The following is a 23167-nucleotide window of genomic DNA, read 5'->3' as shown; positions in this document are numbered from 1 at the left end:
GGTATTTCTCTCCACGCAATAAAAGATGCCCCAGATATAAGAATTTCTGAAACTTCACATTCAACAAGAGTTCTCTATCGGTATTGGCTCTTCGTAAGACCTCTCGTCACCATCCCAGTCCATGATATCTGAAGCACCTGCGGTGAACCAAATTTCAAATGCCTATAACCAGCTTATGATGTTCGCATTCAAGGTTCATGTTTCCGAACCATATAAAAGAACCAACCATACATTCTTGATCTTGAATTTGAACTTGATAATTTTTTTATGCAGTTTCAAATTAATATCTCGTAAAAGAATGACCTCATCTTGTTGGAGACATCGCGTGCTGTTTCAATTCTGCATTTAATCTGCATACCTGCGTTGAGCAATTTGGTCATTATACTGCCAAGGTATTTAAATGTATCAACTCTCTCAATATTATGGTCATTTAGTTGCCGGGACAATCCAGAATGATTCAATCTCCCAAAGGTTATTCATGTTGTCTTTTTGCATTAATCATAAGCCCAATTTCCTCTCCATCTATGTTAACATCGTTTAACAGTTTTTGTAGGTTTGTTATTGTAATAGTAATGTAAAAATATTCAGGAACTTCCACTGTTGGTGCCAATGCATGGAAGGGGGGGATACCATACAGAGGGGGGAAACATAAGATATCAGCGAGTTCATGACGTCAGGCATTCTCTCTCACTTCTGCCATTACTCGGATAGCATTTAAGAATTACATTATATATCAATTATACTTCTATCTACAAATCGAGTAATTAACTGATCTTTCATTCATTCACTTGACCACCAAGTCATTACTGTTATATTGTCAGCTATAATGACTGTGTAATCAGCATAGCGTATATTATTTATAGTAACTCCATTTAAAGGAAACTTTGTATATATTTCAATTTAGATTAATTATGTTTTTTCTTACATTGTTTCACAGCCTACACTTCACTTAGCATCTGTTACTGAGAATGATGCTGGTCCATACATCTGCAGAGTTAGCAACAAGAATACAAAGATGGAAAGTAGAGTCATCCTAACTGTTACACATGTTGTACCACGATTCTCTGGTGATGGATTTATCGCTCTCAATAAACTCAAGGACACTTACTTCCACTTTGATATAGAAATTGTTGTAAAACCTCAAGGTAAAAAACATTATTTCATCTGTTTGTTTTATTTATTATCTGACTAAGTCAAATTTGTGAAATGTTTACTTGACAGAAGATCATGCAAAAAAATTTGCTTTTTTAATGAATTTTATTTATTGAAAATATCCAAATAAATATAAATCCATAATTATATCTCTTTTATAAATATATGCTTTCTTGTCATTTTTTCAATTACTCGTAATTTGTAGATGCTGTTTAAATAAACATACACATTTTTTTTTAGATTACAATGGCGTCATTTTGTACAACTCTGAGAAGGCCGGTCCCAATGGAGATATGGTTTCACTCTCTCTAGTCAACGGTATTCCTGAGTTTCGCTACATCTTGGGTCTCGGATCAGCAGTTGTCATTCGCGGTGATAAACCATTGTCTCTTGACACATGGCATAAAATAAAGATTACCAGAAATCGCAAGGACGGTAAGTCAAATACTGCACATCCCACATAGCATAATAATATTAACTGTGTTCCGACAGAATGAAGAATATAGTTCTGTGTGTGAAATAGAACCTTCCGTAGTGGACAAGTGTTTTTGTTTCGATGGCTTCAATGGTAGAAATCCTGAAAAAAAAAATCGAGTGGAGATTATGGAGTCATGTTCTACCGGTTGGCACGTTTGCCTAACATGCCTGAGGTGTTGGACTCAGTTCTAGCAAGGTCTACACGTCGTTTTTTTTTAAACTCGTTACAATATTTCAGTCACTAGACTAGCACTTGCAGGGTTAAGCTGATCATCTTGCCTTCATGTAATAAATGACCGAGATACATTGGGATTGGTAATAACACAGTGCCCTATGGATAAGAGAATAATAAGATTGATGTACTATTTCTTTCCTATCTCTTCTAAATTTGATGGATATATCGTTGTTACTGAGTACTATATCACCGCATCCTCTTAGGTTACATGTATGTGGATGGCCAGGGACCCTTCTCTGGGTCCTCTACCAGCAAACATCAAGGACTCGATCTATCGGAGCCTCTTTACATTGGAGGAGTACCAGATTACAACCAACTTCCTGAAGATTTCCAACCGAGAACTGGGTAATTTTGATATTTGTATTCATCCATAGTGCAGTAGTCATCAGAACTAACGAGCATATTACACAGATCCGAAAAATTGCCAGAAAACTGACTTAGAAAATATTGTGTCATAAAATTCACAATTGAAAATTTTAAACACTTAGAATTATTTGCTCTGCTTTTAAACGTCCATTCAAATACTATCTAAAATCAGGAATATCAAACAAGAATTTATTTTATTTACGACACTTAAGTAGTTCAATTTTTGATTCAAAACCTGCCCAGTTGTATGCATTGCGACCTATATTATACTGATGGTAATTTATAATTGACGATTCAGTCAATGATCTTTAAGTCACTGCTGACACACTCATTAGATATTCCCCATGCATGGCTTTAAAAATCAATATTGCAAAAACCCGTGTACTATGTAACATTTTGTGCTTTGATCCGTAAAATCTCCTGACTGACAAACCAAGTCATCGAAATGGTCGAGAGTTTCAAGTAACATGGAGTATATGTAAAGGAAAATGCCAGCTTTCTTACAGAGCTGGGAGTGTGGCTAGGAACAGTATGAAGGCTGTCCGGAGATCGGATATTTACTCAGAAAAAACTAAGTGAATTTTCCAATTGTTATACACGATATGTTGCGATTACTAACAATCGTTGTAAATTAAATATTATGAAATGTATTTCACTTATAGATTAAGTGTTTTTATGAACTTAAGTTGTAAAACGGCGAATGAGTTATTAAAAAAATAAGTTAATAATTAAGACTGAATTATTATATGTTGTTATATGTTATCATTGAGAGTTGATTAATTATTGACTTATGATAAGAGAAGGATGTTCTAAATTTTTTGTAATTCTAAATAATTTGCTTGTGTAAACATAATTAAAATTTATTTATTTTTTCTTTTCTTTGATAGATTTGTAGGTTGCGTTGGAAAACTTGTTCTTGAAAGTACTGAAGTAGCTTTGATGAGAGAAGCTCTGGAAAATAATAATGCTGAAAATTGTGATTCGTGCTCAGCAACCCCATGTCAAAACAATGCTGTCTGCCAGGTAAGCACTAATTATGTTAGCTATCTAATAGTTAGCGCCCTATTTGCCTTCCATTCAGAGGTTTGGGTTCGATTCCCGACATCGACATCATCATCAGTCCTCTTGTGTCCAATGGTGAATATAGACCCCCCCTCTCAGATTTCCACATATAACCTATCCTGATAGAACCGCGTCCAAGCACTTCCTGCCACGCGTCTTATGTCATCAGACCACCTTGCAATTTTCGAATATGCCTATATAATTTAGCTTTAAAATAAATACAAGGTCAATAATCCTGTTGTAAGAAAAACATTAAATAATGTAAACTAACTATTTGTTTGACAAATATTTTAACATATGATTATTTTTGTATTTTTAATTGCAGGAAGCACTGACTGACCGTGGATATTCTTGCCTGTGTCCGGATGGTTACTCTGGTCCAGACTGTAACAGGACAGGAGAGACATGTCGCCCGGGTCTATGTGGACAAGGACAGTGCAAAGATCTTGAAGATGGCTACACTTGCATTTGTCCCATTGAATATGCGGGAGAAAGGTACTTTAAAAATTACCTAAATTATTTAGATAACCCTGTAGCTATAATCCCATACCTGCTTGCCATTTTAAATTTTATTAAAATTATTTCTAAACAAATTTCAACAATGAAGAAAGATATAGAACAAGAATCTTCAACTCAAATTGCAGAAATTGCATAAGTTGCTAATGTCAAATGATAACATCGAGTTTTTTTACTATGCATCACTCTGTAGACCTTTTATTTATCTTATTTTTACACGTATATTATTTTTACTAGCAAATATCTTAGAATAAAATGAGTCATCCATTCGCTTAAGAAAAATGATTGTGTTATTAATGTGTGTGTTTTCATTATAGGTGCGAATCTCGTATTGAAATAGCGTATCCGGCTTTTGGAGGAACTTCATATCTCGCTTTTGATACGCCCAAGACTTCGTTCCACCTCAAAATGTCTCTGAAAGTTAAACCAAATGAACCTGTAAAAGATGGGATCATTCTATACTGCGCTGAATCCAGACACGGGCATGGAGACTTCACTTCTTTGACTCTCAAAAATGGCCATCTTGAATTCCGATTTGATTCTGGCTCAGGTGAGTTGATTAAACGACCAACAATAATTAACAATCTTCACTGTAGTTGGATACCAAAAATAATTGAAAATAATGTATTTTTATTTACACAAATACATATTTCAATTTTGAGGTTATTTCTTGGGGGCATTCTGATGTTGATATTTGCTACAGCGTATTTAACATTTCAGGACCTGTTATCCTTAAGAGCCATAAACCTCTGAGGGGCAATGAATGGGTTAATGTGAATGTTTCAAGAGTGATGAATCACGGGAAACTTGAAATTGAAGGTCATGAGGCTGTCACTGGAAGCGTACGAGGGAAAAGGGTATATTTTATTATATTAATCATGTTATTTCACTAGATTTTTGTGATTTCTTCCCCCGTAACTTAAGGCACAGAAATTTATGTAAATCACCATATCAAATCTCTGAAATCACAATGTATTTTATTTTGTGTTGGATAATTATTGTCTGGTATTAGATGGTGCAATATTTTGTAATAAAATAAAAATATTTAATTATTCAATTGCACAGAAAACTATATACACAACCGTATTACTAATATATACAAAATTGTTTCCATATACATGCCTCATGAATCGGCACTCATACTTATTTTAATTTTCAATAATCTTTCCCATTTTGAACAGGTTCTAAACTTGATGACCCCACTGTACGTCGGAGGCTATGATTCAGATTCCTTAACTATCAACAAAGGAACTGGTGTTGAGACTGGATTCAACGGCTGCATTTCTGATGTAATTATTGATTTTTATTTATACAAATATCCCTAATTCAAGCTTTGTACAAATCAATTATATTCACCGGCACAAATTATCTATTTGAGAAATACATACTATTTACTCCTCAAAAGTTGCTTTGAGCGCTAAATGTTATCGAGAAAACAAGTCAGTACTACATCGAAATTAATGTTTACTGCCGGGTTATTAATAATTGTATAATTCATCGTGTTTTTTTTTTTCAAATTCATATTTATATCCATAAACAAACATAAGTTACTAACACATTTTTTTACAGTAAATTCATTTTATTATTTACACACGTACGTTATTAAAAATTGCTGTGATTTTGCTTGTCATAGGTAAAAATATCTGATGTGGTACTAGACATTTTAAGTTCTCCAATTAAGTCAGCTAACATTCGTGAATGCGGAGCCAATGAAACCAACAACGAGCAGTATAGACCACATAGAGGAGATATTCCTGAAGCAAGTACTCCATATCCAACTGAGGTAAGTCTTAATTAAGAACCTCGAAGCTATGAATATTGATTGATATTTAGTTTATTAATATTTAAAAATCTTTGATAACGATAATAAGTTCATGACATGAGTTCAGTTCAAGTCTGCCATTTGTATTATAAATTATATAATCATTTAAAACCCCTACTTCTCCCCGGACCTGTTCCAGGGTCGGGTCTGAGGTTATATTTGTCGATCGCCATCAGTCTAAATTTCCAATTGCGACAGTGTTGGGGTATGTTAGTTTATTAGCTTGTTAGTAAAGATATTCATGTCCAATGGGGGAAACTCATGGCAATAACTCGGTTTACTTTACTAGTCCATACATTAAATACAATCATACCTTTCCACTGTACTTTGAAAAAGACACTGATTAAAATATCCGTTAGAAAATTACAAACCCAATAGAAACACAAGAAAAAAACACACTTATTTTTTAAAAATAATCATTTTTCTTATTCTCACCAAGTATCCATCCTCAGGTGTTAAAATAAAATTTAACCAACTTTATAAATTATACTACTTTATTCCCTCCACCCTCATTAGTATCCAAGTACTTTTTCCGTGTGATTTAATATATACACTTGTATAATTCATGGAATCAATATATTCAAAACTAGCATCCGCCTAACATATTGTAAAATATTTCAGGCTGAAGGTGTATGTCGCTGGTGTCAGAATGGAGGCTACTGCGCTCAGCCAGGAGACACACGGTGCATGTGCCGAGCTGGCTTCCGCGGCACTTACTGCGAAGTATCCTCCCCTACCCCGCCCCAGACCTCTCCATGCGAACTCCTTCCCTGTGAAAACGGAGGCACTTGTCGCCCAACTAGGCAGGGATCGCTTTACAAGTGTGACTGTCCACTCGGAACTGGTGGCTTCCAATGCAGGCAAAGTAAGTAATATAACAACTTAGTAAATGTTATTAAATATTTGTAAACAACCAATTACCGAGTTTTCTATGTCTACCGGTTTCGAGACGTACCCGTCTCTTCGTCAGGGCACCAATTAAACCAACATGCAAACCAACATGTAAAACCCACTGGTTATATACAAATATTTGGTAACATTTATTAAAATGTTTGACCACAAAGTTAATGCTTTAAATATTAATAATAATATAACAACTGTATTTGTAATGTACGAAGCTTATCCAGAAGTTAAGTTCCATTCGTGTTTCTTGCCGGGCGCCCGGTACTTACTCTGACCTATTGAGAAGGAGTTGACGCCATTATAAGTTAGCTGACTCTTGTGTACGCTTCGAGGTGCTTGTTTAAAATACTGATTAAAATTTACCTCTAAGTAGAGAGTAGAGTATAAACCAGAAATTATATTGCATACCATTCACTTCTTGTTACTAAAAGTATATTGATTATTGTCTCATTTACATTCGCTTTTATTCATCTTAGGAGTGGAGATCAGGGAAGATCTTGCGCTGACTGGAGAGGGTTATGTGGAATTACCGGCGTCACTTCTGCCCCATGAAGACACACGTGTAACTGAATACATCGCTCTGGCCTTCACAACTTCTGCTCCCGATGGTCTTCTTGTCTTGCAAAGTGAACAAGGCGCCAACTTCAAAGATGGTGACTTTATAATGTTAAGTGGTAAGAAACACACATAATATGCATATTGTTGGTCTAACTTGTAAAAATTGTAAATACCAAACTGATTTGTTTTCAGGTGAGAGTTAAAATTGTTTTTTTTAAATGTCTCTAATTTTATGTCCTTTGAAATCTAAAAATAATTTGAACGCACTGAAATAAGAGATTACATAAGAAATCACAATAATATAGGTACTCATAAACTTTGCCGATTTCAAATTGCAATACAATTCAACTTCTCATGCCATTGAAAAATCTATTAAATAAATACTTACCTACCTTTAAAACAATATTACGTTCGTATAAATCAATTACTTTACTATAATTCTCGCTAAATAATGCAAGCCACCGTAATCTTGAAATGAAAGCAATAATCATCAAAACTGGACACAAAGCTCAATGACAGACCCCAGCAAGAAAATTATCCTCGCGACGGTATTTACGAGGTTTACAAAAAAATATTTTACTATGGATAGGATTTACGAGTTTTTTCATTTGATTTTTTTAAAATTAAACATTACACTGATGTACAAGTTTTAAAATTTACAAACATTTTTGATCATTTTGGGATTCATGAGTTTTACAAGTTAGGCCGATGATATATAATTTTTTTTTATATTATTACAACAGGGGATTTAAATTAACAATGCAACACATAGAGTAAATAATAAAACTAAGCTCTTATTTCCTTTTACCTAAGGGCAATGAACTAAGGGCAATGAACTACCGAAAGATTACTTGTAAAAATTAACTTTCAAAATGATTGCACTCGGTGGAAATCAACTAAAGGTCAGCACTTAAACCTTTACAGGGCACTGCAAATAGAATTAACTAAGTAGCAAGACTTTAGATGTAAGATTTGGTTAGTAATTTTTTTAATGGAATTTAATTTTTAAAAAACAAATCAGTCTGCATTGGTAAAATTAAAACGAAAAGATTCAGCTTTTCTGAAAATTCTAGACATAGGTTCTGGAGTGAGGATAGCGAAATGCCCATACACATCCTGTGCAACACTTTATATTACAAAAGAATACAACGTTCTGGACAACAACATTCTGGAACTAGTTAGACCTTAGGATGTAAAAGTGCTTAATAGTTTAGTTCTTTAAAAACCTAGGTTTGTAGGGTGAGTGAAAGTACTCGCCCTACAACAGATTATGGAATACATTTGAGAAATAAAAAATATTGTAAATAAGGATGAGTTTTGTTAAAAGATATCATGCAGAATCAAAATCAGATTAGTCTAAAGTTGCGGCATAAAATATAAAATATATTAACTTGCAAATTAATATTGGTACTGTTCCGCTAAGATTTTTCGCTCTTAAAAGGCTAACCTGCTAACAGCGCCCTTCTTTGTAGATTTGGGAACAGGAGAATTAATTTAAAGGGACAGATCTGCACTGGTTGTAGTAATGTCATGATGTTAGAGATATGAATTCCGTTTTCACACTAATAATATATTAAAAAGCTTTTACAACAATTTATTTGCATGCTTTTGTTATTTTCAGTGACTGGAGGCTTTGTTGAATTACAATGGGAACTGGGCGGTGGTGTTGGAACCATTCAAAACACGAGAATTCAAGTGTCTGACAACCAACGTCATCAAGTAGTAGTCAAGAGAACTGCTTCTGAGGCTACACTCGAGGTAGATGGTACTGAAGATCATGGCAAGGCTCCTGGACTCACACAGAACCTCAACGCCGATTCCAACATTTATGTTGGTGAGTACAAAAAAATATAATTATCATATTTTGATAATATTCTAATAAGTATGTGAAACAGTCGAGGATCCTTAAATTCAAGGATGTAAAGGTACTAAAGCTTGTGAAATATAATAAGTGAAGCTAGTTATTATTTCCTTTCAGTAACCAGTATCACCCAATATTGTAATTTGTCATTAAAGCATTCCAATAGTGTGATTAATATGGTTGCTTTGTATGAACTCTAGACAAAGGGATCGCTGTTAGGGTTATAGCTGGGTTGCCGTCTCATAATGGGTACGAAGTGGGGTTAGTGGTGAAGTTTTAATCCAAGTGGCACCATTCAGAGGAGGTTTATGCATACATCATCTACACATCCTTCAATTATGTAATTCCTTTGACATGATCAGATTTAAGGTTTTTATCTGATCATGTTTCTAGGTCTTCCTAGGTTTTTTCTTTTTCATCTTACGTTTCCATTCATTCTTTCGACATCCACTAATTCCACACGACCAAATCTCCATATGCACGGATAGTCAAGATCTGATAGGCATATTTTTTATTTTTTAAAATATTATTTCTATTAGCCTCTACATTATTTTTTGTTTTTCCGTCTTTCACTACATGCATTTCTTTTACCTTTTTTATATTAATTTGTCTTTTAATAGGCAATCCTGTATCGAAAAATACGTAATTACAAAATTCTTTCACATTATTATTAACCGTTTAATAGAATTTTTATCGCCTCAAAAGATGATTATTAAACTTTTATTATTATTACAATATTGTTTTTATTGAACTGTTTTTTTTTTAGGTGGTATCCCAAGTAACATGACCAATTCAGGACTTATCGGCTTCACTGGGTGTATACATCAGATCGAGTTCCAGGATTCTCGTGCTGTGAACTTTGGAGCCTTAGCTATTGCATCTCGAAATGCAAACTCGTGTTCAACGTAAGTTATTATTCTACATCTGTGAAAATCTCAAGTACTGTTTAAATGTATTTTTAATATACACATAAATCACAAAAACAAAACCAAAGTTATCTGAAAGTTTTTTTAATTAGCATTAAGAAAAAATAGCTGGAAATATGTGTTTTTATTTTAAATAATCATATTTTCCAATCATGTATATTTTGTTCCAAAACATGGCGGCTGTAAAGGTTTTTTCTTTTTGTTATATGTGTGGTGATAATAAATCAAAAAAAATGTTTTAAAATTATCAACAGATTTCACTAGCTTCATTTTTTTATTTCTGCACAAAAAAATATGTCTTTGCTTGACAATTGAAAGGAAAACCTTCAGAATTGTAACAAATAAAGTATATAAATCTATATCACAATAGTTGAATATTGGATGTGTGATTTGTCCTAAAAAAATGGTTTTTCATTATGTAAGGGCCTATGCATGCCTCGCGCATAGGGGTTCCGGGTTCCGGGTTCAATTCCTGGTGATGACCGCAATATTAAATGTGATTTTTCTCACGCTATCTGTAATTGGACCTTCTAGCCTGTGCTTTACATATATTTTCTATAAATTTGATTTAATATGATAATAATGGTATGACTTATTCCTTGGAATGCAGCAGCTTGTCTCTCGGGTCGCTAATATTCTGGGAACAGTTTGATGCGGTGGAATCCCCCCCCCCTGTATACATCCCCCATCCCCACCATTTTAATCCCCGGAGAAATTCCGCACCATCCTGTGATTTTTACATTTCGTTAATATTTTGTTTTTGTGGTCCAGTTGTTTTGTTTATTTACTAAGTACCCGAAGCTCAAGTATACATATAACTTATAATGAAATGTGAGTAATTAATTAACCATTACATCAGAATACATTAGTATGTAAAATTTTTGAATCAAAACTGCTTTATACATGCTTCCTGATGTAAATTTGATAGGACTGTTTTTATAAATATTTACTATTGATTTTGATCATGGTACTAAAAGCTTCGTAACACAGCACAACTAATGACTTCTGAATTTTTTTCAACTATAGAACCATTAAGGCAATTTATTTGCCAAGACAGAAGTAAAATGGCCTGGAAATAATTTACCTATACAAACCCTATCAATACCATAAAGTTATTTAGTTACCTATGTATGGCTAATGCCTCGTAGTACTTAGGTAGATTGTTACAAAATTAAACCCATAGTTTATGCCTCTTAGAACTGAAACATATATACATGTATTTTTACTAATTCCAGATAAACACTGAAACCGACCTGAGAGAAAAGGAGTTAGATGATAAGAGTTTTTACTCAAGAGAATCTGATTTACAGTTGTGCTTGACGAATAAATACTGTAAATGAGATGTTGCTGTGTAATGTGTGCCATGCCACGATAGATTTAATACTAATACTAAGCAGTGTTGCAATATTACTTATATGTGACCTCATTTAAAACTGGATTATTTTACAAATATTTTATCTCATGTACTCGATTAATTGAAACATTTGTGTGAATCTACTTCATTGGTATTTTAGTTGTTCACAATTTAAAGAGAAAGAAACTTGAGAAAAAAGAAAGGTCACATCGTTCTCCCGCATTGACCGACTAATTATTACTCCGTGAACTGCTTCCAATGTATGTGTGCAGCGCACTAGATGCGTGTAGTATAATAAAGTAAATTCTAAAGAAAATGTTACATATCGAATAGACTTGATTTTATAGTATTTAAAGTACTGTCCCTTTACCAATATTTGGGATGATATGTTTTTCAAAATTGTTGCCTATGTTCATGATAGCTTTATTTTAAAAAAAAATTACTTCTCACAAATTGTCAACATATCTTATTTTATCCATTCTATCCGAAGTACTCATACAACAATTAAAGTAACCATGTGATTTTTTAGCATAAGTTTTTTATAAGATACCAGTGTAAGGCCGAGGAGTAAGCAGAAACTTATTCTGTTGAAAGTAATATATTATGTTCGTATATTTTATTACTGCCTTTAAGTTAAGTATTTTTGAAAATTATATACATTTAAAATGCATTTATTGTTTTGCGTATTTTATCTTATAAATAACATTTACATGACTTCATTTTTATAAACATTCATATGAAATCCGATGATTCATTTATTTTTTGCTATTCGCTTTTCAAGGTGTATTTTTTATTAATTAATTAAGAAACGTGAAAAACTATTTTGTTTATTTATTTAAAGCACAATACTTATAAACATTAATTAATAAATATTCATTAAATCGTTATATCAATGCTGAATGTTCAATGTTTATGTAATCAAGTTTAACAAATTGTTACTCTAGCAATGAATAATTATTGTGTGACCAACAACATCAATTACTTCTGACAATAAATAATCATTATTCATAAAAAAATGCTTTTTAATTAACATTACAAAAAATGTCAACATCATTCCCTTTCAGCACCTAATGGTGCATAAGATGATTAGTCTTACGCTTTAGGTAGTCCAGGGACTAAGAAATATTCTAGTGTAAAAACACCCTTTAAATTAATATTTAATGTCTACCATGCCAGGAATTGACCCCGAGACCTCTTGCATGGTAGGCAAACGCTTTGACCCTTTGACCGAGTCTGAGTACAAATTTAACATGAAATCATGTATAAAATACTGAACCATATGTACACTATAAGTTTTAATCTCAATATGTTGGATCACAACTTGAGGACAGAAGAAAAAAACATTTTACGAAAGTTTGTTTTTACTAGTGTTATTTGCAATCACGCCCATTTGATTTGTACCATATCGCTGTCATTATATGCAGCTTATTAACCCTTTATAGGATACTTAAAACAAAGTGATATACCACCAGAATGATGAAGTTCAGTGGTTTTTTAATGTTTTTTTTTGTTATAGATTATTGAACTAAGCCAAAATGTTTTTTTTCTTCATTTTTATGATTTTTTAAAGTTGTTTATGTCTAATTAGTCGGAGTGTGACGTCTCAAGTTCTCTTCCGCTTCTTCTCAGTCACTTCTGTAAGACGATAAGTAAACCGGAAATCTTCCACAACTCTCTTATCATTGGTTGAATTATATGAAATAGTGACGTCGTTCAAAGTTGTTTGTTTTTATTAAAATGTTTTTAAATAATATTTTTCAAGACAAAGTTTTAAATATTTATTTTGTACATTTACATATCGCAACTTCGGTGCAACAAAGGTACAACAGTTTACTTAAAAATTTTCCAGGAGAGAAGTTTTAAGTTTTTTTTCGCATTTATTGCCTTATTACTGGATTTTTATTTGCAGTAGGTTTTAAATTATAAATTGATTCATTGTTTTTGCTATAGTTTCACGTTAAAAGCTTATTCAGAATTGTTTGAAAAAATACTAATAAAAGACGTTACAAAAAGAGGTGTCCTAAATTGTGCCATTGTTGCACCAAAGGTGCGATATATATAAAAAAAATAGAGGTACAAATTTATACCATCAGGAAATGGCAATAAAAAAAGATGATATTTTTTAATACGACGTGTATTTGCATATAATATTGAAATTTGTAAATTAGTAGTAATTTTAAACAAATAAACGGGTGACAACCCTATGGAAAACTGAACCGTAAGACTCAATTTTTGGTACGGATTATTTCGGAATAACCAAAACTACTCCAAAATGTCCAAATATGTACCAAAAGTGATTAACAACATCAACAACAACATCCCACTTTACCCCAACTTGATTAGTTTTTTTTAATAGAGTCATTTACAACCTGTTGAAAATGGCCCTCGAAATGAATTATTTGGGTAAATCATAAGAACTCAAATATTTTATTTTTTTAAATTAATAAAAAAAGAACTCTTAATTAAGAGATATTTTATATCTGGACAAATTTGCATCGTCGGGAGCAAAGGGTCAAAGATATTTAATTTTCTAATCGGTGTTTTGAGTGATGAGTGCAGTTCCCCTTCGAATCCAGTATGGCTGTGGTTCTGAGGCTGGTAGGAGGAAGGGTATAACGAAGTTGGTGCTGTGTCCAGTGGTAGACAATACGCCGGCACGAGCTGCAGTCTTGTAAAGCGGGGCCACGTACCGAGGGTCAGGGTAAGGCATACTCTCCACAGGCCGCAACCAAAACACTGGCAAAGGGGCACTTCTCTCTCCTGTACGAGAAATTAAATATTTTTTGATGAAAAACATAAAAATAACCAGACCTTAGTGGAAGACAGGATCTCTCTAGTCTCTAGTGATACAATCAATGATGATGGTTTGAATAAATTGAAAAATAATTCAATTCCTGCCTGGAGCTAAACGAGTGAGGTTAACTAATCATAAAAACAAAAACTGTCTAAAAAAAATCACTAGTTGATCAACGAAATAAATCTTTATATCAAAACATGGGTGGCTTTCTTAAGGAATTAACAATTTTCCTATTTAAGTAGGAAAATTGTTACTGATGCCCGTTCTTGGCTTCATTAAACTTATTAATATCTGCGTAACCTCAGAGTAATAATGCGCTAGCTAGAGAGGGGCCCTATCGTTATTTTGTATAGAAGGAAACCATTACATATTTTTGGTTAGCGACAACTTCATTCCGCTGGCGGCCATTTTTTTTTGTTTGACAACAGACGCGTAACGGACACTTTCGTCGATGTGCTTGGCTTTGTTTGTAAATAACTTGGATATTTACTCGTTACAATAAATAAAAATCGACAATGGTAAATTGCAGTAGGTATGTTGGGTTGCAGCAGTAGGAGCGTCAAATGTGTAGGTACATATTTAAAAGTAATTACAACGCAAATCAATATCAATTTGGCAATTCACGACCTGAGCACGGCCCATTGTTTTGCTGCAAACTAACTTAATACTTAATCGTCATAGAATGGTTTTTCTACGTTTGGGCTCCTCTATAGCATGCGCATTATTACCCTGAGTATGTAACCAACCACTTGAGCATTCTATAGTTGTACAGTGCGTTTAAATGTTTAATAAGCCTGTGTTAATGAGTGAGTGCCTGTCAGTAATTAAGAATAAAAATAATACCTGGATTAGAATCTACCATTTGCATAGCAGGAATATCCCAGCGTCCGGCATCAATAAACAAGCCGTGAATATAAATACCATCTTCTGGTATGTTCAGGTTTTGAAAACATTCTGCTTCTAGTTTCTGAAAATTTTAAAAGGTGAAAGATTTTCAAATTTAACATTATTTTGAATATGTCTAAATCTTCCCCACAATAAAATGAATAAGTCGAAGAAACGTAAATATTTAAATATAAGAAAAAATGTGAATATTTCAAATGATCACTTTTATCACTTAAACCAGCCAATAATGGATCACAAATGTGATAAACTATCGTTCCATAACAATAATCCCTCATTTTGCATAAAAAGTTTAAGTAAATAAATGTACAATTAAAGTCAAATAAATTGCTCATGCTTACTGGTGATTTCTTTTGATAAGCCACTTTAATTTCGTCTTGGAATATGTAAAATGGTAAAGGATAAAAATCGAACATCAGTTGATTAATGGAGACACCATAGCGACGAGAAAAAGCCTGAAGAGTACCAGTGAGGAGACCCTGGGGGAAGAATAGACCTGAAATCCAACTGCTCGGTGGAGATCCAAACTGCATCCAGTGCTAGAATTGTACATAAGGATAAGGATATGATAGTTGACACACATCCATGCCATTTTTTAACATGCAAACCACGCTCCCTTTAGATTTGTGCATCTTCTCATGCACGCACAACGATTATTGCAACTTTTGATGGGTCCATTATCAAGTATTTGTTGAGTTTATTTATGCCGTGTTTTTTATTTTCGCATCCATCAACATTCGCATCGAAAGTCTTCTTATCCGTGCATTAACAGCCCATTCGCTCTTCATGTCCTGTCACGGCACTCCTTTAAGAAGTGAAAATTGTGAAAAATTCTTAAATTTATGGTTGATTTGGAAATCTTTTGGTACCTTGCCAACTCCTGCCCAATTTCTGAGTACTTCAAATACACCTCTAGCATATTTGAGTTCAGAATTTAAATAATTTTCACTTTTAATTTTTTGGGTTCTCCTTTTTAATCAGAATATTTTGGAATCTGTGTTGTTTTTTTTATCTGGTTATTTTTTACAACCGAACTCGGTATAAGTCGGTAGTTTATAGGCATTTGCTGATATAATATTGTTTTTAACACAAGATACCACTGGGCTATGATACAAAGAGTTCACATTATGTGTCTGTATTTTTCTGAGCTTTTGTGAAGCAAAAGATAATTTAAAAAAAAAGATTTTTTTCTCTAAACAAAATAATATGTTTTTATAACAAAAAAAAAACACTTACGACAATTTTTCATTAGCATAGCCTTATAAGAGTATACTCACGTCAATAAAATTTATCCTTAGAATTAAATCATAAACCCAACTTCCTAGTGACTTGAGAGAATTGTATGCTTTCGCTGTCCAGATTTTAGGCACTTGATTATTTAGAAAAGATCTGAACACGTCTTCGAGATCATCTGACATCACAATAAAGCCCTGGAAGTCGACATTGATTGAATTGATCAGTTTTTGCCCCATTACATAATTTTTAAATGATTGGATAGTCAAGGGGGCTAAAAACATATCTTTGGTTATAATTCTTTGGAAAATATTTTCTAATTTTGATGGTTTTTATAAATAAATAATTAATCTACTATCTATTGCAATATTTATATTACCGAATTAATTTTTTTAATTGTTAGTTTATGCGGAAACTACATTAAATAATTTAATTTTAAAATAAGCCGATAAACACATTATATCGATAAAATAAGTAAATAAGATACAATATAATTAGTTTTTAATAAAACAATGATGAAAACAGTTCTGATAAAGCTACTTCTGATTTGCGAACCTGGCTAAATCATGGAAACCTATTGAGAATTCAATTGTTTACAATAATTCAAAACCTTTTCCATTCAAAATACGGCTTTATTTGTGAGAATCTAACATTCTAATTATTGGGTTTGTTTCAAACATGGCAACCTCTACTTGAGTATTGCAAAATTGGCAATCTCTAAAATTAAATTTACATTTCACTATTGTTTACATATAAAATATTAACTAGTTCTAATAAAAAATATATTTAAAAAAGTTGAAACTATTATTGTATAATTTTTTTGTGATTTGCTCAAAATAAAGAAAGATTGATTTTGCCAGGTTAGAAAATAGAACCCCCAAATCTGGATACAAAATTATACATGTCATCAAACTACCTTAACATTAAACACAGTAACTTTTTTGGGTCAGTACCCACTATGAATAGAATAATCGGCAAATCTATGGAATCATTAAAGTTGTTTGCTCAAAATTAATTTCAATTGGATTCCAACAAAGGTCTACAGCCAGGAAAAAGAAGAATAATGTTTTAATCAATTCAAACTTAAATTCAAATATTTATTAAGGAATAAATTATTTTTGAACTTTCAATTAAAGTACTAGACATTTTTAAACTACTATTTTTTTCTGTTAAATGCGTTGATATGTTGACTTTTCCACTTTCTTTGATTTTTAACTTTTGGAGCGCATTGGCTTTAAAGTCCCAGTTCTGAGTTCCGAAGCTGGTGCGTATTAAAAAGATGCATGACTTTTACCTTTATCGCTTTCTGTAAATCAGCCAGTGAACTATGCATAAACTTAAGTAATTTGTTAAATCTGTTGATTTCTTGTATCAGTACTGTAGTCAATGAGTACACTCTTCCCAATGAGTCTTTCTGGAAAAATAAGGAGATTTAATGTTTTAAATACTGCATAAAAGAGAATTTTAAAAATTCAGGCAATCTTTTAGATTTATTAAGCAGAATTTTCACCTGCATATGTGACTTAAGCATTAACTCTACATCAATCTGAATAACAATATCTCTTTTTATATCTTCTGATAATTTCCACACAATTTGATCGGGGGAGTCTCCCTCTTTATCACTAGATCCAGCAGCTTGGCCTTTCATTATATTTCCAATAAACTGATTTATCTCTTCGTTCTGAAATCACAAATATTTTAGCGTGGATTATTTTAAAAGCGGAGCGCTTTATGCATAATAAATCATCTTACAAGTTTAACTAGGAAATTTATTACTACGGATATCTGGTTATATGGTTAAACCAACCAATGGCATATCTCAAGTCCTGTAAATGCCTATACATATTTTTATACCCTTTTCTGTGTTAACACACTTCATGCAGGAAAGCTTGTTCTGAACTGGTGCTTATCGGCGGGAAGGGTAGAAATACCCGCTACGCCAGCCCCACTTTTAGAGGCGGCAAAGGTAGATCTACTCGATTATTTCGTCTTGAGTATTTCATGTTTACGCTTTAAGATGCTCCAAATTACACACACACACATTTATAAAAAGTAAGATAAGCTGTCGTTCCATTTCCGTACACATATTTTTGCACAGCTCTCATAAGAAACGTGAGTTTGTGCGAAAGATTGATAAATTATATTCGTCTTCTTTTCACACATTTTTATTATATTGATTGGTGAACAGAAAGGCGACATTTTCGGATTGTATTTTTTATAATTATTTATTGATTGTTCGTCGTTCTGCGATAAATATCCATATAGTTTACTGTCATTTTATAAATATATTTGACTTCTACTCTTATCTCTTTTTAGATTATCGTGGCAGTATGAGTGGGTATTCAAAATTTCATTAAAAAATGTTTCATTAAAATGATTGATTTTTGATGAGGAGATTTTTATAAAAGTAGTAATTATTTAATTTTTTACCCGCTGCGTTGGTTAGTTAGGCTGTTACATTCTACATTGTAGCGATGCCCGCATAAAATGTATAAAGAAAACTATTTATTTAAATAGAAGTCTGAGTGGGTTTCAAATACTGTATTTATTCATTTGTCCTTAAAGATTTAGACATACTTACTATGTAACACAAAACATATTATTTACAAACCTGAAAAGCAATATTAGCATTATCATGCATTCCGAATATTTCCGGCTCTTCGATGATCGGTAACTCATCTATAAACTGTAAGTACTCAGTAATTTGTTCAAATGTAGGGCAGTAGTAGGTTCCAGATTCAGAGTAAGCATATCCTTCCGCAAGCACATGAGGAGCAAAGAAACTAGTCAAAATTGTCTTTAAACAACGCTGATCCCAAACGTCTGTGACTCTACCGCCGTAAGTTATTTCACCTAAAATTTCAAAGACATGAAATAATTATTCTACCATTACAGTTTAATTTTACTAAAATATGTATTGTCGGCCTCGGGTGTAGGGGTCAGCGCATTTGCCAGCCATGCAAGAGGTCTCGGGTTCGATTCTCGACAAGGTTGATGTGAAATATTCATTTAATAAGGTGTTTTTACGCTTGAATATTTCATAATCCGTGGACTGGCTCCTGAAGCGTGAGACTGATCATCTTATTATCATGTAAAAGTGATCAAGATACGCTGCGATTGGTGTACCAATGCAGTGCCCTATGCACCATTAGGAGCGAAAAGGGAATGAAGATGAAAAATATGTATGCATAATCTCAACCGGTAAAACAAGATTGATTGTTAATTGTCATTTTCAGAATATGGGTTTATCGACTTTCGAAAGATGTTATATTTTTCAAATCTTACTTACGTAATTTCACATGTAAAACAGAGGTTTTATAAATATTACTCAACTTTATAAACCCATCTAGAAATTTTAAATGTTCATAAATTGGAATTTAGCAGGAATTCTTAAGGAGTCTTTGATAAAATTGTGATATTATATTTTATAGACATGAACATTTTTTAGAGACATATATGAACGTACCTGTGATATATATTAAAGCATCCCAAAGTATTATCGAATTTTGACAAAATATCTCCAGATTAGATAAAGCGCACTCTCGATCGCTGTCGTTAAACTCGTAAATTATGGTCCACCCAAGAGGGCCAAACTTCTTCCTTTCTTGGATGACGGCGTGGAACATGCATAGTCCAAATATCATCGAACGCCATTGCTGACCAAGAGCTGCGACACGAAAAATGTCTTTACAATATAAGAATAGTAAAAAAATAAAAATCGTAAATGGCAAAAATAATATATCTTCAATAAATGCAATTTAAAAGGGGGCGTAAATATTACAGTATTCCGTATAATGGCAAAAATCAAGTATTTATCTCAAAATTTTACAAATCGATGTACCAAAAAACAGATCTATACACTTTCTTAGTAAATTCGGTATAAAACAGTAGATTTTTTTCATAGATATTTAAAATATAGCTTTTTAAGTAGACCTATATTTTTCTATTTTTGAGTATTTTGTTAAATGTATTGAATATTGGAATGTAATTTTTATAGGCAACATAGAAGGAAAACATTTTTGAGAAGGGAATGCGTATGTCTAGGCATTTACAAGGCTTACGACCTGTCACTTGTTGGTTTAAGTGACTACTTTACACGCTGTGTAACATTCACCATTCTGCCTATGTTTAAACATCTACATTTACTTAACTCTTCCATCTGTTGACTTTTTTAAAGTAAAAGAGCAGAAATCATTATGAAGGTGAGATTCATCTGACTGAATTATTTCACCATTAGGCAACGCCTGAAACCATTTTCAAATTTAAGCTTCTTATATCAGTTAGTTTAATGAAAAATGTTTGGAGTATGTCCAAATGTTTAAAAAGTCAACAGATGGAAGAGTTGAGGAGGTGTGGATTTTTAAACAAAAGAATGGTAAATGTTATACAGTGTGCAAAGTGGCCATAAGGCATGTAATACGGTATGTAAATGCCTAGACATACATATTCCCTTCTTAAAATTATTTTCCCCCGTTGCAACAAATTTAGATCTTAATAACTCTCTAGGGAGGAAATCCAGCAAATATTTATCGGAAATATTATATATTTTTAATTTCTTTTAAATCTTCTCATTTTTCGGTGCTTTATCAGGTCTCTCCGACGTTGGTGATCACTGCAGCGAAATCATCTCGGTCCTGCGCTACTCCGAGGCCAGGACAACTGCTTTTTGGATGTACTCGCCGTAGTGATTCCTGGGAAAAGATAACCAGAGTGGTTTCCCGTTGCCTTCTCTGGTGGATTTTTCTGTCGGGATTACCTTCTCTTAGCTGGTTTGTTCTGGTTTGGAGGCGCCTTTCATCCTCTCGTTATCTGCTGTGATCGCACCGTTATGAGTGTGATCCTATTATCCGGGGTTCGCGACGTGGACGCTAACGAGTTCGACTAGTCAGTAGTGTTGCCGGTGGAATACAACTGGGCGTTCGCAGCATTTAATAGAATCACACCCTCCAGCAGGATGTGACTCACTGTGACCCCACTGACGCGATGGTTCGAACCCCAAATTAAAATTTAAAAATTAAAATAAATAATTGTTTGAAAAGTGTAAATGAATCATTGCAAAACACTATTACCATGACCTCCAAACCACTCTTCATTCATTTCTTGAAAGGCTCTTCTAATATTAGCCCGCAGTCCTTTGGGAGCCTCATTAGTAACTTTAACAGAGTTTTGCAATACGGAGACAGGGAAGTCGCTTGAAGGCATAGAGCTGAGGAAGAGTCTGAAGGCGTCATGAGGAGGCACTGGATCTGTAGATAGCCTTTGTACTATCTGTTCTAAATTCAACATCCAGGATGCAGCCAAATGGCAATTCTGAAAACAAACAACAAATGATGGAAGACAACAGGCACAATTTTATAATTTTGTAGAGTTCATAAAACGAAAGAATGTAAGCCAGAATAAAGTGTGATAGTGTGTATGGTATGCAAATCAATACCACCTGATCGAGGCATAAAAGTGAACACCCTTCTAAAGTTGTATGACTTTATGCAGACTATGCGGTTCTTTTTTAATAGTCTATTAGTGATCTTCAGGAAATTGTTGACAAACTGTAGGAAAATTCTGCTCGTTTGGGTCTTAATATTTATACCAAAAACACTCAGATTATGTGCAACAAATCCTGTCCTGACCCTGATCAGCCTGTCAATAATAATGGACAGAGGATCGAGAAAGTTGATAGCTTCAAATACTTGGGAGTTCATATAACTGAGGATAGAAGCATGCACAAAGAGCTCGCTGCTCATCTAGGAATTACTTGATTTACCCTCGAGGTCTCTTTTGAGTAGATGGAAAAAAATCGGAAGGCGCAAGATTAAGGCATAAGGAGTGTGAGTGTGAATCGGCTCAAATTTCAGGTTTCAGGTGTATGGGCGAGCGTTGTTGCAAGATTATTGGCGCCAGGCTGCCTCTAACACTTCTTGGATATTCCAATATAGTTTGCGATACACTTTTGAGTGATTTACCGGTCATTTCGAATCAAATCGTCAACGAGTTTGCGATGCTTATTGTCTGTGTCAGTGATCGGATGTCCGCTGCGTGTTTCATCAACAATTAATGCTTTTCCGGGCTCGTAAACATGAAATTTTATTATCAATTGATTTACAGTAGATCTATCAACAACATTATTATTATAATCAAAGTTAACAATTTGATAACAGCACGCTGTTTAACTCGCGTTGACATAGCACTAGAACACGTCTCCATACTTCCGCTTCTCAAAATACGCTAGATGAATCCAACGCCTTCAAACCTATGCATGCGTATAAAGGGGAAATGATACTACTACATGCCACCTTGAACACTTTTGACGGTCATTTCGTTTGCGTTCTACAAGCATGTGTGCATTAGTTTTCAGCCTAACCTCGTAATTTGCCAGTACTTCTATACGGGAAAGAATCTTGGCACCCTAGCAAAGCTCAAAACACCAACGTTTTGAGTTTTAAGAGTAAGTGCTTGAAGATAATATTCGGCATAAGGTGGTTCGGTTTCACAACTAACATTAGAGTCTGAGAACAGACGCAGTAGTCTCCTATGACGAGCGATTTGAGGATGCGGCGGTGGACCTAGCTTGCTGGCAGCATCTGAATTTAAAAATAATATTTTCGTAATAAATAATCTAATATCTTTTCAATACAGCCCGCTTTTTGATATAAAAATTAACCAATCGTGTAACGTTCAACCTCTTGGCTCCTATAAACATATCGCTGAATATTATTAACTTAATTTTGGTGCATGTTCGGACATGGTGGTGTTGGCATCTCCTTTAACTCTGCATGTAATTTATGTATTTTTTCGTAAATACTTTGTATACCTACTACGGTGATGGTAAATGTGAAAATGTATTTTAGTATTTGCATGTTGTTGTAGTGAGTGTCTTGGCGAAGAGACGGGTACGTCTCGAAACCGGTAGACATTAAAAGTCGGTAAGTGGTTAAATACACATATATACTCACATTCATTAAAATGATTAATTATTACTCATTAAATCCACGACACAGGGGGCGA

The 23167-nt window shown here is 33.5% G+C and overlaps 2 protein-coding genes across 8 annotated transcripts in view; one reads left to right on the top strand and one right to left on the bottom strand.

Moving 5' to 3' along the window:
• The window catches only part of trol (terribly reduced optic lobes), a 439681-nt gene extending 427433 nt beyond the window's left edge, over positions 1-12248 (top strand). For all 7 annotated transcript variants that reach the window (XM_088226479.1, XM_088226478.1, XM_088226477.1 and 4 more), the window contains 14 exons: positions 938-1145; positions 1393-1587; positions 2068-2209; positions 3118-3253; positions 3618-3787; positions 4126-4358; positions 4529-4665; positions 4990-5097; positions 5442-5591; positions 6252-6495; positions 7010-7207; positions 8713-8925; positions 9719-9857; positions 11114-12248. In XM_088226479.1, coding sequence (XP_088082605.1) covers positions 938-1145; positions 1393-1587; positions 2068-2209; positions 3118-3253; positions 3618-3787; positions 4126-4358; positions 4529-4665; positions 4990-5097; positions 5442-5591; positions 6252-6495; positions 7010-7207; positions 8713-8925; positions 9719-9857; positions 11114-11117 — 2277 coding nt within the window. In that variant the 3' untranslated portion in view covers positions 11118-12248. The remainder of the gene's footprint in view (positions 1-937; positions 1146-1392; positions 1588-2067; positions 2210-3117; positions 3254-3617; positions 3788-4125; positions 4359-4528; positions 4666-4989; positions 5098-5441; positions 5592-6251; positions 6496-7009; positions 7208-8712; positions 8926-9718; positions 9858-11113) is intronic.
• A 1118-nt stretch (positions 12249-13366) lies between these two features.
• The window catches only part of Dhc16F (Dynein heavy chain at 16F), a 96665-nt gene continuing 86864 nt past the window's right edge, over positions 13367-23167 (bottom strand). Inside the window, exons 57-65 of the mRNA XM_088226499.1 lie at positions 21235-21475; positions 19632-19832; positions 18777-19018; positions 17676-17846; positions 17460-17579; positions 16210-16362; positions 15274-15471; positions 14873-14996; positions 13367-13992 (exon numbers count right to left, since the gene is read on the bottom strand). Coding sequence (XP_088082625.1) covers positions 13763-13992; positions 14873-14996; positions 15274-15471; positions 16210-16362; positions 17460-17579; positions 17676-17846; positions 18777-19018; positions 19632-19832; positions 21235-21475 — 1680 coding nt within the window. The 3' untranslated portion in view covers positions 13367-13762. The remainder of the gene's footprint in view (positions 13993-14872; positions 14997-15273; positions 15472-16209; positions 16363-17459; positions 17580-17675; positions 17847-18776; positions 19019-19631; positions 19833-21234; positions 21476-23167) is intronic.

The sequence above is a fragment of the Micrasema longulum genome, unplaced genomic scaffold, assembly GCF_059751315.1.
Source record: "Micrasema longulum isolate JH-2025_06_02 unplaced genomic scaffold, ASM5975131v1 h1tg000435l, whole genome shotgun sequence".
NCBI classification, from domain to species: domain Eukaryota; kingdom Metazoa; phylum Arthropoda; class Insecta; order Trichoptera; family Brachycentridae; genus Micrasema; species Micrasema longulum.
The sequence above is the reverse complement of the archived record's forward strand: the minus strand, read 5'-3'. Positions and strand labels throughout refer to the sequence as shown.